The 17,195-nt window shown below is 43.9% G+C and overlaps 1 protein-coding gene across 1 annotated transcript in view; it reads left to right on the plus strand.

Annotated features, from left to right (window-relative positions):
• The window catches only part of srcap (Snf2-related CREBBP activator protein), a gene marked incomplete in the record, with an annotated part of 45,964 nt that extends 30,625 nt beyond the window's left edge, over positions 1-15,339 (plus strand). Inside the window, 8 exon segments of the mRNA XM_062442278.1 lie at positions 589-790; positions 2,069-2,238; positions 3,295-3,491; positions 5,044-5,158; positions 6,036-6,161; positions 7,281-7,457; positions 7,679-7,762; positions 8,248-15,339. Of these exon segments, the coding sequence (XP_062298262.1) occupies positions 589-790; positions 2,069-2,238; positions 3,295-3,491; positions 5,044-5,158; positions 6,036-6,161; positions 7,281-7,457; positions 7,679-7,762; positions 8,248-13,659 (6,483 nt within the window).
• Positions 15,340-17,195: the final 1,856 nt, after the last annotated feature.

A 17,195-nucleotide genomic window follows, 5' to 3' on the forward strand; every position in this document is an offset into this window, starting at 1 on the left:
GAAGGAAGGATGGAAGGGAGGGAGGAAGAAGGGAGGGAAGGAGGGAGGGAGGGAGGGAAGGAGGGAGGGAGGGAGGGAAGGAAAGAAGGAAGGAAAGGAGGGAGGAAGGAAGGAAAGGAGGGAGGGAGGAAGGTAGGAGGAAGGAAGGGAAGGAAGGTAGGAGGAAAGAAGGAGGGAGGGATGAAGGAAGGAAGGAAGGAGGGAGAAAGGAAGGAAGGAAGGAGGGAGGAAAGAAGGAAGGTAGGAGGAAGGACAGAGGAAAGAAGGAAGGAAGGAAGGAAGAAGGAAGGGAAGGAGGGAGGAAGGAAAAGAGGGAAGGAAGGAAGGAAAGAAGGACAGAGGAAAGAAGGAAGGTAATGGGGAGGAAAGAGAGAGGAGGGAGGTAAAAACAAAGGAAGGTAGAAGTAAGGGAGGGAGGAAGGAAGAAATGGGGATGGATGAAAGAAAGAAGGAAGGGAGGAAGGACAGACGGAAGGAAAGAAGGAACAGTCAAAACAGACGGGGTCAATTTAACCCGTCAGGACGACACGCAGGTTAAATGAGGGGAATAATTAATAACGATGTTTCTGTGCTTTTCTTTTTTTTAGATATACATTTGCGATTCCCCCGGTGGAGGCTCCTCAGATCTCGATGCACTGCTGCCACCCTCCTCCGTCTCTGAGCCACAAGCAGGCCGTGTTCTCCTCGATGCTCGCCACGCAGCTCACTCCGCTCACTGGGAATCTCCACCGGATCCAGTGTTACATGAGGACCCAGTTCCCCGACCTGAGGCTCATCCAGTACGACTGTGGTGAGTTGGAAAGATGGTCTTATTTAACCCTTAAATACTGTCACATGCTGACATTTGACAGCTGTAAAAACACCTTGAATGTCTTTTTATAGGTGCTACAGATTATCTCCGTATCTATTGCCATGTGTTTTAGTGAAATGAATAGTTAATAGTTTTAATAAGATAGTAGTTATGAGGATTTCTTTTTATGATGTAGCAGTGAAGACTGATGGCTCTAATGGTTATACAATAAACCCCACAGCTCCATAAAGTTCTGCTAATTTTACCTTTACATATAAAATAACATTTAACCACCAAAAAGAGATGAAAACATGACTAAAAGAGACACAGACTGACTAAAGACACCTACAAAATACAAAAAACAGACATAAACATGACTAAAAAGAGACTTAAATTGACTAAAGAAACCTAAAAACTACCAAAAAGAGATGAAAAAATGACTAAAAACAACCTTCAGTTAGTTTGAGTGACAGCTGCCATCTAGTTACCATGGTAACCATAGAGATGGAGTGACTAAAGAGACTCAAAACTACCAAAAAGAGACATTTCCATCATTATTGCTATGTTATATTTTCATGTCTTAGGTAAAATAGGACATGATATTGTGTGATAGGATAAAAAATACACTCCCTTCCTGTCGTCCTCCCGGGTCAAATTGACCCCGTCTGTTTTGACTGTTCCTTCTTTCCTCCCTTCCTTCCTTCCGTCTGTCCTTCCTCCCTCCCTCCTCTCTTTCTTTCCTCCCTTCCTTCTTTCCTTCCTCCATCCCCCTTTCTACCTTCCTTCTGTCCTTTCTTCCTCCCTCCCTCCTTCTTTCCTTCCCTCCTTCCTTCTTTACTTTCCTTCCTCCCTTCCTTCTTTCCTCCCTCTCCCTTCCTTCTTTCCTGTCCTTCCTTCCTCCATTCCTTTTTTCCTTTCTCCCTCCCTCCCTCCTACCTTCTTTCCTTCCTTCCTTATTTCTTCCCTCCTACCTTCTTTCCTTCCTTCCTTTCCTGCCTCCCTTCCTTCTTTCCTTTCCTCCCTCCTTCCCTTCCTTCCTCCCTCCCTCCTTTCCTTCCTTCTTCCTCCCTTCCTTCCTTGACTCGAGGACAACAGGAGGGTTAATCACACATTTATTGATCAGTCAGATCGACTATTGATGCTTTCTAAACACATCTGGGGTTCAACATTTGGTATAGACTCCTTATATGAGAGGAACACACCTCGAAGGTTTAGGTTATTTGGTTCCTTTCCTTTATTATCTTTCATTAAATATCCTGTGATGTTCCCTCGATGCAGGAAAGCTGCAGACGCTCCACACTCTGCTGAGGAAGCTGAAGACGGGCGGACACAGAGTATTGATCTTCACTCAGATGACGCGCATGTTAGATGTGTTGGAGCAGTTCCTCAACTACCACGGACACATCTACCTCCGCCTGGACGGCAGCACGCGTGTGGAGCAAAGACAGGTCAGTGATGTCAAATAGGATCGGTCTGCAAACGGGTCAGTGATGTTTTTTTGTGTCCATTTGGTTCAGTTTAAATTTAAAGGGTTAAAATGTAGAAAATAAATGTATGAATAACTTGCACACATCCTTTTTTTGTGGACCCAGCATCAAATATTTCTTTTTTCTTATTTTTTTTTCTTTCTTTCTTTCTTTCTTTCTTTCTTTCTTTCTTTCTTTCTTTCTTTCTTTTATCTTCTTCCTCTGGTTTCTTTCTTTCTTTCTTTCTCTTCTTCCTCCGCTTTCTTTCTTTCTTTCTCTTCTTCCTCCGCTTTCTTTCTTTTTTTCTTTCTTTCTTTCTCTTCTTCCTCCGCTTTCTTTCTTTCTCTTCTTCCTCTGGTTTCTTTCTTTCTTTCTTTCTCTTCTTCCTCCGCTTTCTTTCTTTCTTTCTTTCTCTTCTTCCTCTGGTTTCTTTCTTTCTTTCTTTCTCTTCTTCCTCCGCTTTCTTTCTTTCTTTCTCTTCTTCCTCCGCTTTCTTTCTTTCTTTCTTTCTTTCTTTCTCTTCTTCCTCCGCTTTCTTTCTTTCTCTTCTTCCTCTGGTTTCTTTCTTTCTTTCTTTCTCTTCTTCCTCCGCTTTCTTTCTTTCTTTCTTTCTCTTCTTCCTCTGGTTTCTTTCTTTCTTTCTTTCTCTTCTTCTTCCGCTTTCTTTCTTTCTTTCTCTTCTTCCTCTGCTTTCTTTCTTTCTTTCTTTCTCTTCTTCCTCCGGTTTCTTTCTTTCTCTTCTTCCTCTGGTTTCTTTCTTTCTTTCTTTCTTTCTTTCTTTCTTGTTGGATAAAATATTTAATATATATCATTCTTTTGTGGTTACACCATTTGACATTTTCAGGAGCATTCAGTCTGACTTTTGGTTAAAAAATGGTGCAAATATAATTTTAAATGATATAAAACCAACAAAAATACTAAATGTACATTTTAACAAACCTGATGCTGCTTTTAAAACTAGTTTTAACATATTTTTGAATTGCAATAAAATAAAGTTGTTTTGATTCTTATCCTCTTCCACCTTCTTCCCTCCTTCAGTCCCTCATGGAGCGCTTCAACGCCGACCGTCGTATCTTCTGCTTCATCTTGTCGACTCGTAGCGGAGGCGTCGGGGTGAACCTGACGGGAGCCGACACGGTCGTGTTCTACGACAGCGACTGGAACCCGACCATGGACGCTCAGGCTCAGGACCGCTGCCATCGCATCGGTCAGACTCGAGACGTCCACATCTACAGGTGACGGCATTTAGATAAAGAACTCGGTCTATTATTATTATTATCGTTTTTTAAATGCTACTCTTCTTAAATCCCTCTTCTTCATGATGGTCGGTTGCTTTAAAAACACACACTTCTACTAGATGGTGTATGTATATGAAGAAGAAGGAAATGTTGTAGAGCTTCCTGATCACATATGAAAGTAAATTTAACGTTCGTGTCGTCCTCCCGGGTCAAACTGATCCCGTCTGTTTTGACTGTTCCTTCTTTCCTTCCTTCCTTCCTTCCGTCTGTCCTTCTTCCCTCCCTCCTTCTCTCTTTCTTTCCTTCCTCTCTCTTTCCTCCCTTCCTTCTGTCCTTCCTTCCTTTCCTTCCTCCCTTCACTCTTTCCTCCCTCCCTCCTTCTCTCTTTATTTCCTTCCTCTCTCTTTCCTCCCTTCCTTCTGTCCTTCCTTCCTCCCTCCCTCCTTCTTTCCTTCCTTCCTTCCTTCCTCCCTTCATTCTTTCCTCCCTCCCTCCTTCTCCCTTTCTTTCCTCCCCCCTACCTTCTTTCCTTCCTTCCTTCCTCCCTTTCTCCCTCCCTCCCTCCTTCTCTCTTTCTTTCCTCCCTCCTTTCTTCCTTCCTTCCTTCCTTCCTTTCTTCCTTCCTTCCTTCCTTCCTTCCTTCCTTCCTTCCTTCCTTCCTTCCTTCCTTCCTCCCTTCCTTCCTTCCTCCCTCTTGTCCTTCCTTCTTCCTTCCTTCCATCCTTCCTTCCTTCCGTCTGTCCTTCTTCCCTCCCTCCTTCTCTCTTTCTTTCCTTCCTCTCTCTTTCCTCCCTTCCTTCTTTCCTCCCTCCCTCCTTCTTTCCTTCCCTCCTTCCTTCCCTTCCCTCCTTCCTTCCTCCCTTCATTCTTTCCTCCCTCCCTCCTTCTCCCTTTCTTTCCTCCCCCCCTCCCTTCCTCCCTTCCTTCCTTCCTTCTTCCTTCCTTCCTTCCTTCCTTCCTTCCTCCCTTTCTCCCTCCCTCCCTCCTTCTCTCTTTCTTTCCTCCCTCCTTTCTTCCTTCCTTCCTTCCTCTCTCTTTTCCTTCCTTCTTCCTTCCTCCTTTCCTTCCTTCCTTCCTCCCTCTTTTCCTTCCTTCTTCCTCCCTTTCTTCCTCCCTCTTTTCCTTCCTCCTTCCTTCCTTCCTTCCTTCCTTCCTCCCTCTTGTCCTTCCTTCTTCCTTTCTTCCATCCTTCCTTCCTCCCTTCCTTCTTCCTCCCTTCCTTCCTTCCTTCCTTCCTTCCTTCCTTCCTTCCTCCCTCTTGTCCTTCCTTGTTCCTTCCTTCCATCCTTCCTTCCTCCCTTCCTTCCTTGACTCGAGGACAACAGGAGGTTTAATATTTTGGGGGTTTAAACTGTTCATTGGACAAAACAATCATGTTGAAGATTAACACGTTGGTTTAATTCTTGACTTTTCATAAATTAAATGATTGAAAATAATAAATAAAATGTAAAGTAAACTGATAATAAAACGTATCATTAGTTGCTGTTTTAAAACTGCAATATGACTCCAATAAAACTCACATCATGTTGTATTTTCTTCTCGTCTTCAGGCTGATCAGCGAGCGAACGGTGGAGGAGAACATATTAAAGAAAGCCAACCAGAAGAGGATGCTGGGAGATATGGCGATCGAAGGAGGAAACTTTACCACGGCCTTCTTCAAACAGGTTCGAACTCACAATAATACACTAATTAATTATATATATATATATATGTATTTATATTAAGTTATTGATAATGAATGATTAAAATGATTGCTTAAAAACAGTAAATTGTCAATAAAACACCATATCAACTAGTTTGGCATGATCTTACATTATAACTTTATATTAAATAAAGGTAATGGAATACAATTGTTCTACATATTACATTTACTCTGGTAACCATGGAGATCAGGAACCTGACAGCTTTATTTCTCTTCCTCTGCTTTCTTTCTTTTTTCTCTTATTTCTCTGCTTTCTTTCTTTCTTTCTTTCTTTCTTTCTTTCTCTTCTTCCTCCGCTTTCTTTCTTTCTTTCTTTCTCTTCTTCCTCTGCTTTCTTTCTTTCTTTCTTTCTCTTCTTCCTCCGCTTTCTTTCTTTCTTTCTCTTTTTCCTCTGCTTTCTTTCTTTCTTTCTTTCTTTCTTTCTTTCTTTCTCTTCTTCCAATTTCTTTCTTTCTTTCTCTTCTTCCAATTTCTTTCTTTCTTTCTATTCTTCCTCTGCTTTCTGTTTCTTGTCTTCCTCCGGTTTCTTCCTTTATCCTCTTCCTTCGTGTTCTTTCTTTTTTTCTTTCTTTCTTTCTTTCCTTCTTTCTTCTTTCTGAATGATAGTGAACATGCAGGTTAAACACATAAAGACAATCTGCTGTTTTCTCTCTTCTAATTAAATAAATATCACTTGACGTCTTCTGACTTTACAACATTTTTCTAATTAATGACATCATTAGCATTAGAATTGGTCTTGTTTAATGTGTTGATGCAGTGATGTCGGGGGGGGGGGGGCAGGGGGGCATTAAGCAGTTCAAGTGTCTCATTCATGTGTTTTTGTTTGTTTTGTTCCTCAGCAAACCATCAGAGAGCTGTTTGATATGAACGACGGAGAGAAGAGAGAGATGGCGGTGGAGCTGGCGGTGCCGCACCCTGAGGAGGAAGAGACGAGTAATAAACAGAGCACCACCATTCTGGAGCAGGTTAGACACATTATACAGTTACACTCATATATATTGTATATTTAGTAAGGGCCCGACCGATACTGGAGTTTAGGGGCTGATACTAATATTAAGTTGCAAATAATAATTGATTATCTTATATATTTATACAGAATATGTGTATAAAATACACTTTTTTTGCAATGTGGTTATCAAACACTTGGAAATTGTGATATTTTACAGTTTAACTATAAACACTGAAACACTAAACTTCACTGGGAATTTAATAATTATAAATTCCTATAAATAATAAAAGAACAAAAAACCATGTGTGTCTAAATATATATATATTAAACTTGAATTAAGAAAAAGGATCAAACATACATAAAACACTGCTTATATATAACTTTAAAAATATATTGGTGCATATTGGACAACATATATGCCGATACATATCAAAACCTAACACATTTTTTTAAGTTTAGTGGACTTTAAACTCAAATACACATGCATAAATAAAGTAAATAATCATATAACCTTATTTTCTTCATCTCCATTAGAAAGACTGCAACAGACCAAAAGAGAAAAATAATAAAAGTAATAAATAAATAAATATATGAAGCAGCTTCTGACTGAGAAGGTGTAGACTGAAGCTTTTAACACCTCAATAGATCCTTATGTACATAACAAAATAGGCTATATTTATAATAATAGGCTATATATATAGATAGATAGATAGATAGATATATTGCACATATAATACAGTACAAATATACACATTTTTCCTTCTATATGCATGCTTATATATCTATCTAGCTATCTATATAAGGTTCTTATACATAAAGTAATTACAAAATTCATGTATACAATAATATTCATGCCTCAGTATTGTGTTAGTTAATCTTTAGAGTTATCTTTTTAACATGCATTTTTATTTACTTTTTAAAGTCAATATGATTTAGTGTATAAATAATAAATAATAACATACTAAAGTCTTGTTTTATTGTATTTAATTTGCTGATTTAAACATTCAAACTGCTTCTATACGAGATCTCAGTCACATTAATAGAAGTTAATAACATGAATCAGCCACATCACGTCTGGACAGTACAGTGATTGATACTCGGATGAATCTGATCACCTCGGTGCGATCCGTTTCAGGCTCTGTGTCGAGCGGAGGACGAGGAAGACATCGTAGCCGCCTCGCAGGCCAAAGCGGAGCAGGTGGCGGAGCTGGCGGAGTTTAACGAGAACATACCGCTGGACGACGGAGGGGAGCAGGAGGAAGTGGAGGAGCTCTCTAAAGCAGAGCAGGAAATAGCTGCTCTGGTGGAACAGGTAAATCATCACGAAGCTCTGTGACTGATGGTGAAATATTGATTCTGAGCTCTTATTTGGCTGCTTTGTATTAATAATAACAATGATAATATGTTATTGTGGCTTGTGAGAATGTCAAAGAGTTGTACTTAACATCATTATTACTGTATAATTGGTTTATGCTGAGTTATAAAAGCTTTATAATTATATAAACTCATAACGTCTCCCTATCTATTCTCTAGCTCACTCCCATTGAACGTTACGCCATGAACTTCCTGGAAGCATCATTAGAAGACGTGTGCAAAGAAGAGTTGAAACAAGCTGAGGTAAGGCAATTATTTGATGGTTCAGGCTTCACAGGGTTAATTCAGGGTATCTGCTGGGTCTTAAAAAGTCTTAAATACGGCCATATGTTGCACACTAGGTCTTAAATATGTACAGTACGTTCATTTATCGCTTCCTCCATCGCCTTATTTTCTGTTGGCTTCAACAATCAGAATTCAGTGGTTGATCAATTTGAGACGCAGTGTGCATCATCTGCAAGAAGTCCCTCAAATGATGCATACTTGGTGTTAAAGCGCTGATGTCACACACAAGATCACATCAGATATTTTGTTACTTTGAATTCTGAGACTACGATTTTCCTTATTCTTAAATTTAATTCATAATGGTCTTAAAAAGGTCTTAAAAAGTCTTTATATTTAACTTGTTCAAACCTGCAGAAACCCTGTTAATTAAATGCATGTGTTGGATAAACGTCTGTAACTTCATGAGTGTAATATTTTGGTTCTTCTTGTGTCTGTGTGTTCAGGAGCAGGTGGAGGCTGCCAGGAAAGGTCTGGATCAGGCCAAAGAGGAAGGTCTGAAGCTCCACGCCTCCTCTGACGACGACAACGACGAGTTCTTATCATCGCCGGCTTCCGCGGAGCCCGCTCAGCCGACTCCTTCCCGCCGAGGCCGCAAACCGAAAGACAAAGAAAAGGTCGTCACCTCCACGAGGACGAGCGGTCGGCTGCGTGGAGCGTCGCCCGAAACCGAGCCCGAGCCGCCTACTCCGACAACGCCGAGAGAAGTGCCTGAAAGACTCCGCTTTGGTCTACGAGGACGAGGAGCTGCCAAAGACGCCCCTGCCGTGTCTACCACCCCGTCCCGTACAGATCATCAAAAAACCTCCTCGTCAGCGAAGCTCCAAGACTCCTCCTCTTCCTCCAAATCCTCAAAAGCTTCATCGCCTGCCAGAGATCACCAAACCATCAAAACCAGGACTCCGCCAAACCGCTCCCATCCCAGTCCAGTGCCTTCCCCTCCGACAGCCTCTCCCCCCGGAGGGAAACAACCGAGCGGCGGGGAGACGGAGAGCAAGAACTCTAAAACCAGCAAAGAGGGGGAGACGCCGAACGAGAGGAGGGTGTCCGAGTCCTCGCTGGAGTCCGGCGGCCCAGCGGAACATCAGCCGAAAGACGACGACAGCAAAGACCAAAGCGCCATGTCTCCGCCTTCCACCAGCTCCAAGTCGCCTCGCAAGCGTCAGTCTGCGGATAACGAAGTCCTGCGGGGTTTGGTCGAGGATTCGCCATCGGCTAAAGTCCTGCGGAAGCTCCCGGGGCGTCTGGTCACCGTGGTCGAGGACAAAGAGCCGAGGAAGAGGAAGAGGCGAGGGAGCGGCACCGGCGGTTCCTCGGAGGAGACGACGGCGGAGGAAAACACCGCCGGATTCATCAACGAATCAAACAAAGACAGCGTGTCGCCGAGCCCCGAAAACAAACCTAAAAGTACTGTTACCAAATCTCCTCAGGACCAAGACTCTACCCCGAGCCCGTCTGTGCCCCCTCCGCCGCAGCCCGTCAGAGGTTACCCGCCGTACTCTCCGCCGCACCTCTCGCCCGACATGCCCGTGCTGAGGAACCTTCCCGTTCGCCGCAGGCTGGAAACAGAATCCCGCATGGCCGCTCAGCTGGGAGAGCAGCAGCTGCACCTGGGGAGAGGACGAGGGGCGAACCAGCCCAAAAAAACAGACCCAGCGCCGGGCAAAGACCCTTCGTCAACCTCCGCAGAGTCCAGCGTGAACTCCTTTGCGACACCCTTGAAAAGAAAGAGGGGCCGGCCCCCTAAGATTCCCCATAGATTACCTGAGCCTGAACCCCCAGCAGCTGCTTCCCCAGTAGCTGCTTCCCCAGCAGCTGCTTCACCACAACCCACATCGCCGACGGAGGAGGGGAAGCCGCCTCTATCTCCGAAACGTAAGAGGGGTCGACCCCGCAAAGACTCGACGACGATGTCAGACGCTGTTTGTGAAGGACTGAACTCTAAAACAGAGACCACCACTACTGACGTATCTAGTATTTCAAAAACTGACACTAGCACAGAGCCAACAGTCTCATCTCCCTCTACAGAGACCCCCATAGCTAGTCAGGCCTCCCAGTCTACCAAAGCTGACGAAACTGACACCAAGACGGAGGTTTCGGACGCTGCTCCGGCTCCGGTTCCGGTTCCGGTTCAGGCCTCGACGACAAAAACACAAGCGGGTCAAGCTTCCACCTTAAATTCAGCTTCAGTCCAAGCACTCTCTGCACCTTTACCCCTTCCTGTGCCTGTGTCCACATCAGCCCCAGCTACCAGTATTGTAAGTCCGCCTCCAGTTTCAGCTCCAGACACTCCGTCAACCCAGGTTTCGTCTGCACCCCCGGTCACTGGAGGAACCCCCACTACCACCACAACCCCGCCCCCACCTGCCAGCACCACCACCAGCACCATCTCTTCTTCAGCTCCTCCGAATATAAAACCAACACTTGTTGTTTCCACCGCTTCCACCGCTCCCGTAGAGCCAAAACCTTCAGTTGCTCCAGAATCTGCCAAAAACACCTCAGTTGCCAGACCAGCTGCTACCACCACCACCACCACCACCAAGTCTTCTACCACAGCTGTCGAAGGGGCTCCAGCATCAGTTCCTGCCCCCAAAATCACAACAACCCCGACTGCCGTAACATCAAAACCAGCGAGCGCCACACCAGCAGTCACAACACCTAAAACTACTGCGGTGAAGGAATTGCCGAAATCCCCTTCTCTGGCACCTGCAGCATCTACCCCAGCTACCTTAACTTCCACCCCAGCTACTGCAACATCTACCCCAGCTACTGCAACATCTACCCCAGCTACAGTAGCATCTACCCCAGCTACCGCAACATCTACCCCAGCAGTCACAACACCCAAAACTACTGCGGTGAAGGAATTGCCGAAATCCTCTTCTCTGGAACCTGCAGCATCTACCCCAGCTACCGTAACCTCCGCCCCAGCTACTGCAAAATCTACCCCAGCTACCGTAGCATCTACCCCAGCTACCGTAACCTCCGCCCCATCTACTGCAACATCTACACCAGCGGTCACAACACCTAAAACTACTGTGGTGAAGGAATTGGCGAAATCCCCCTCTGTGGCACCTGCAGCATCTACCCCAGCTACAGTAACATCTACCCCAGCTACCGTAACATCTACCCCAACTACCGTAACTTCCACCCCAGCTACCAAAACCTCCGCCCCAGCTACTGCAGCATCTACCCCAGCTACCGTAACATCTACCCCGGCTACCGTAACTACGGTAACCTCTGCCCCAGCTGCCTCCTCAACGTCGTCCCCCACTACAGCAACAACTACCCCAACTCCAGTAAAAACAGTTCAAGCAGGTCCTCCAAAATCTGCAACAACAACAACAACAACCACCACCATGATAACACCAGTCAAACCAGTCCAAGCAAGCACGTTAAACCCTAAAACCACCACAACCCCGACGGTGTCCGAAAATGCTGCTACACCTCCACCGGTGCCGACGGTCGCAGCCCCAGTAAGGACTAACGTAACGGCGACCAAAGTCCAGAACAAACCGTTGTCCTCATCTACAACTACAACTACAGCTCAAGTGGCCACACAGGCACAAGTATCACCTCCCCCAGTCTCTACCCCCTCCCCTTACCCTTCCCCAGCAGCAGCAGCAGCTCCAGCTCCCAGTTTAACCGCCACAGCACCAGCAAAGACCAGTGCAGGACCTACGTCACTCCCAACAGAAGGAGTTAAAGTAACGCCTCTAGCAGCAGCAGCAGCAGCCGCAGCAGCACCGTCTAAAACACTCACTTCTACCACAGCTGTAGAAAAGACTGTCAAGATCCCACCTCCACCACCTCCTCCATCCCTCCCAGTAACAACTACCACAGCTGCTACACCAGCTCCGTTAAAACCAGTCACACCAGTAGAAGAGACCACAAATGTTCCCACAGCCACACAAGCCAGTACAGCTGTCTCTATGACGACGACGACGACGGCAACGATGACTAAAACAGTTCCTCTTGTGACGTCCACCACCACCAAATCCTCTCCAGTTACTTCCCAACAAGAACAAAAGTCCGAGTCAACAGATGTTCCTCGAGAGGTTCTCCAGCTGCAGGTTCCAACATCTGCTTCTTCTTCTACTGTTTCATCAGATAAAGGATCTATAGAAGCAACGCAGGAGGTGTCGGCATCTCAAAACGAGCCGGAAATGGAAGTAGATGAAGCGAAGACTAGCAAAGAGGAAGAGCAGGAGGAAGAGGTGGATGAGGAAAAACAGGAAGAAAGAAAGAAGTCTCAGCCCAAAAGGAGACGAGTGGAGAGTCCGCCTGAGACGAAAGACTGTGAGAAAGGAAAGGAGGCATTAGAGGGAGACGCAAAAACAGCAAGCGCCCCTCCGAAAAAAGAAAAAGAAGAAGAAGAAAAAGAATCTAAGCAACGAGCGACGGAGCAAACTACCGAAGATCAGAAACCTCCCGTTCAGAAAAGATCTCTGAGTCGGCAGAGCAGCCAGGACTCCGCTCGCTCCTCTTCTCCGTCTTCGGGGTCGTCGGGAACGTCGACGCTCACTCGTCACGCTCACCACAAGAGGACGTACGAGAACAGACATCCCGCCAAGAGGAGGCGAACGGACGAAGGGAAGGAGGAGGGCAAAGAGGAGGGAGAGGAGACGAAAGAAGGAGAAGGAGACGATAGAGGAAGCAGGGAGAAGGAGATTTCTTCCGCCACCTCTCGGAGAAGACGCTCCAGGTCGTCGTCTTCCTCGTCCGACTCCGATCACAGCGGGAGCAGGAAGGAGCACCGGTTGACTCGCTCGGCCAAACGTAGACTACAAGATCAAGAGAAGGAGAAAGGGAACAGCAGGCAAGGGAAGAAATCCACACACGCGTCGAACAATGCCAACGCCTCCACAGGCGGAGAATCCGGCAGCGATTCCTCCTCCGTCAGGACGACCCGGAAATCTGCCGGATCTCAACCTCCGCAAGACGTCAAAACTCAGATTAACAGCTCGCCCTCGTTGCCTCCTGAGCCCGAAGTTCTGGGGAAAAGGTGCTCGGCGCTCAACGCGGCCGCCAAACTCCTGGCGATGAAAGGCAGAGTGGACACGCCCGGTCACACCATGCGGAGAGACTCTGGAGCGAAAGCCACCGCGACTCCTCCTCCTGCTTCCTCCTCTTCCTCTTCTGCTTCCTCTTCGGATAAAAACCAAAAGCCTAAAAGTAAAAGTGTTCCAGCGTCTCCTCAGAATAACTCTGTAAATGTCACAAATAATAAAACTAGCGGAAGCAAACCGTCAACGCCGAATCAGTCGAGCCGCTCCGCTTCCCGCTCCACCCGGCAGTGCCCCGGATCGCTCGTTCCCCCTTTGGGAATCGGGCACAAGAGGAATAAACCGGAGGAGAAGGAGAAGGAGAAAGGTGGAGGGAGGAAGTCCTCGAGAGGAAAGGAAGGAGACGGAGAGGCGCAGTCTTCGTCGAGAGGTCACAGCGCCTGCAGCAGCATGAGCAGCGACGGCGAGGGCGGCGGCGAGCGAAGCAGCCGGAGTCGAAGCAGCAGCAACAGCAGCCAGCGGACTCACAGCATCAGCTCCCAAAACACGGAGCACAGGGAGTCCCGCTCCCGCGCCACCTCCTCCGGCAGCGAGCGCGACCGCAGCTCGGAGCGCCGGAAGAGCCGAGGCGACAAAAGGGAGAAGCAGGAGGAGGGCCAGCGGAGGGACAACAGCGGCAGCCGGAGGAGATCTCACAGGCTCTCGCAGCAGGAGGCGCCGACCAGCAGTTCGGGGACGGAGGGAACGCCGGATCGGGTGCTGCGGAGCGTCGCGGCGTTGGCGGCGGCTCAGGCGAGATCGCCGGCGGCCAACACCCGCTCCTCGTCCGGTCAACACCGTCACAATAAGACATGATCGGAGTGCCAAAGGGAAGAGAGAGGATTTTTAAAAAAAAACAAAACCACACACGAGAGCGAGAGTGTTGTCGCCAGAGCACAGTTTAAAAAAAAACAAAAAAAGAGCACGTCACAACCTCCGAGAAAAAGGTTGCTGCTTTGTCGGCACTCGGAAAACGAACGCTAAAGGGGGAACTGAGTGCTGCACAAGCCAGAGACCCTCCTCCCTGCCTCTTGGGGCCCCCTCTCCCTTTTTATCCCCCCCCAAAAATTTGGAGCTGCTTGCTGGGTCCCCTTCAACCAGCTCAGCCATTTGTCAGCTGGAGGGAGGGGGAGGGGGGGGGGGGGGAAGGCTCAGGGATGCCGGACATGAGAGTTTAAAAAAGAAAAAAGAGAGAAAAGATAAAATAAAAAGTCCGTAAACAAGACAGAAAGATGGTACAGTGGAGTAAAGTTCACCGCTGAGACTTTAGAGGAGGAGGAGGAGGAGGAGGAGGAGGGGGGGGGAGAGAAAAGAGAGGTAATAAAAAGCAAGTTGTTAGTTCACATTATGTACTGTAATCATTTAAAGACTGGATTAAGATGGGATTATACAGCGCCCTCTGTGTAAGGGTTATAAATGAAACGTCATTTGTGTGACAGTAACTTTTTTGAGTGACCAGCTGTATTGTAAAAGTTGGAGGTTTTAGAAAAGTTTTGGATTTTTTTTTTGAGGAGGAGGAAAAAAAAAAAAAGTTTTCGTCAGCTGTCCCTGACTATTTGTTTCTTTGTAGTCAGTTGATAAGTTATGCATATTTTATGATTTCTTCTTCTTCCAGGGTTTTTTTTTTTTTTTTTTTTTTTTTAGGAAGAGAACGGATCTGTCTATGTGACCTTCGCTGCACTATGCTGGAGCTTGTCTTTTTTTTTTTTTTTTTTTCACGTCTTTTTTTTTTTTTGTTCATTTTGGATTTATTATTTTTTTTATATATATAATATAAATCCAGCCTTGTATTTTTTTCTCATTTGCACATCTGATTATAAAAAAAAAAAACCTTAAAAAAACGTGGCCCTCCGCTTTTTTTGGAGTACATTGTGGTGTAAGTAATAATACGTTTTTACATCAAACTTAAGTGGATTTAATTGGTTCCCCCCGTTTTTACCTCACAATGTATCTCAGCAGTTCGGAAATGTGTTGTTTTTTTTTTTTAAGTAGTAAATCATCTTTTTCTCGTTCACTGACACCACAAAAATCTCCCCCCCTTAAAATAAAAAAGGCAAAAAAACTTAAAACACCCACTTTGTCATGTATTTCTATATTGAAAGGGGCAAGTTAAAAAGTTATGAAGTTGAGTGCCTGTTTTTGGCCAGATGGGTTTGTACCTTAGATTGCCTTGTTGTTGACGCACCTGAAGCAGGAGGGAAGGTGTGATGAGAAAATTAAAAAAAAAAAAAAAAAGAAAAGAAAAGAAAATCTCCCGAAAGCATCAACTCTGTGCGTTAGTGCAACCAAATTAATTAAATGTTTTTATTTTACACCTGATTTATTTTTTATTTTTTTTTTTTTTTTTGTCACCATCACTTCATCATTGCTCTTTGTTCCTGTATAAAAAAAAAAAAAATAAATACTTGGACAAAAATATGTGAATAAAATTACTGGTACAGTTCCACATGACTGTAAATTGTCGGTTTTTATTATAATTTTTTTTTTTTTTTGGGGGGGGGGGGGGGGGGGGGCTTGTTGAAGCTATTTTTTTGAGCAAAGGTAATATTTGAAGAGGGGGGAGGGGGGGTAAGGGTGGGATTTGGGGAGTGGGGTAGTTTATGGTGATGGTCTTACTACTACTTTTTTTTTTCTTCTCTCTTTTCTTTTGATTTGTCTCTTTTTATTTGTTGCATTCCTTCTTTTTGATCCCTTGTAATTCCACATTGTTTTACTTGAAAAGTTAAGACAATTACAGTTGAATAAAAAGACCAAAAATTAGTTGTGTTGGACGATTTTTGTTTTACGAGTTGTGGTTGAATTTACAGCCGGGAGTCAAAACATATATACGGCACAATTAAACTTCCAGTGGATCAAATTAGTAAAATCCTTCCATAATAACCTATAAATAATATATATTGTATTTTTACTATAATAAACCTTCTATTTATGTAAATAATAAGCAGTTTCAACAATATTACGTCTCATTTTTCAGGTTATTTTGCACAGAAGCTGCAACATTCAGAGAGCAGAGTAAGTATTTATTTAGGTTTGACACTTCTACTATCACACAATGTCCTATTTTACCTAAATCATGAAAATATAACATAGCAATAATTATTTTAATGTATTTAATTGAATCTGAAAATTACAAGAACTTTATGGAACCTTAAAAACAATCATAACTACTTCATATTAAACTAATAACTATCATATTAAAACTATTAATTTAACAAAAAGCCAAATTCAGGATAAAAGATGATTTGTATTGTGTTGAATTATTGTGTGTTTGACAACCCCGTAAATTACAGGTTTGTTATAATTAAATATTAAATATTAAAATGTTTCCAACAAGTTAAGCAGATTTAAAAGCTTTCAATTAATAAAACAAGACAAACTTAATTAATAGACCATGGCAGTATTTTTATTTAAAAACAAAAAAAAATCTACATTACATGAGTGAAGTGAATTCAACAGCTGTAATAATAAGAATAATAATAATAATAATAATAATAATAATATCACACAGTAGCAAAGTCACTGCTTGGCAACTTCTTTCTGCTTTTTCCCCAATCTTTATTTAAAAAAAAAAAAAAAAAGTACAGTTTTGGTTTATTTTTCTTCACAGATTCGTCATATTGTGTATTTCTCTTCTTTTTTTTTTATATATATAATTTTAGAGTTGCAGGATTTCCTCAACTATAGAAAATAATAAAGAGACTTGGACCACAATGTGAGAAACTAGTGAAGAAAAATAATAATAATAACAGATTGACGTCTTTAAAAAGGTCCAAATAAAGAGAATATGAGCTAAAAGGTGAATTCAAACTTATATATATATATATATATATATATATAAAATAAAAAGAATAAAACCTCCCTCCATCCCTTCTTGACAATGTTAGTGCACAACATCTCAGTTTCACTTTGAGCTGTTCACATGGACATAAAAAAAAAAAAAAAAAAGGGAAGAAGGCACAAAGTTTTATCGATAAACTTTCATTTACGAGTCTTTTTTTTTTTTCCCCTCGTAGCAGCTTTAACACGAGTTTCAAATCATAAATACAAACCTGGGAGGACTCGGGCCTGTGAATGCAGTGCTCTGACACTAAAAGGGGGGGAGGGGGGGGGAGGGGCTGTTATTTCACAATCTTCTCTATTTACACTTGTTACAACGTCGGCAGCTTCCTTTAAAAAAAAAAAAAAAAATCATCTGTCTTTATCTTTAAATCACCGGCAACAATTAAAAAGGTTATGTACAATTATATTAAGCCCATTTATAAAAAGAAAAAAAGAAAAAAGAAAGCCTTACTTACTATAAAGATGTTATTTACTAATATAACTCCCAATTCATTCATAAACAACAACGTAAC

This window comes from Scomber scombrus, chromosome 21, assembly GCF_963691925.1.
Source record: "Scomber scombrus chromosome 21, fScoSco1.1, whole genome shotgun sequence".
In the NCBI taxonomy this organism is placed as follows: domain Eukaryota; kingdom Metazoa; phylum Chordata; class Actinopteri; order Scombriformes; family Scombridae; genus Scomber; species Scomber scombrus.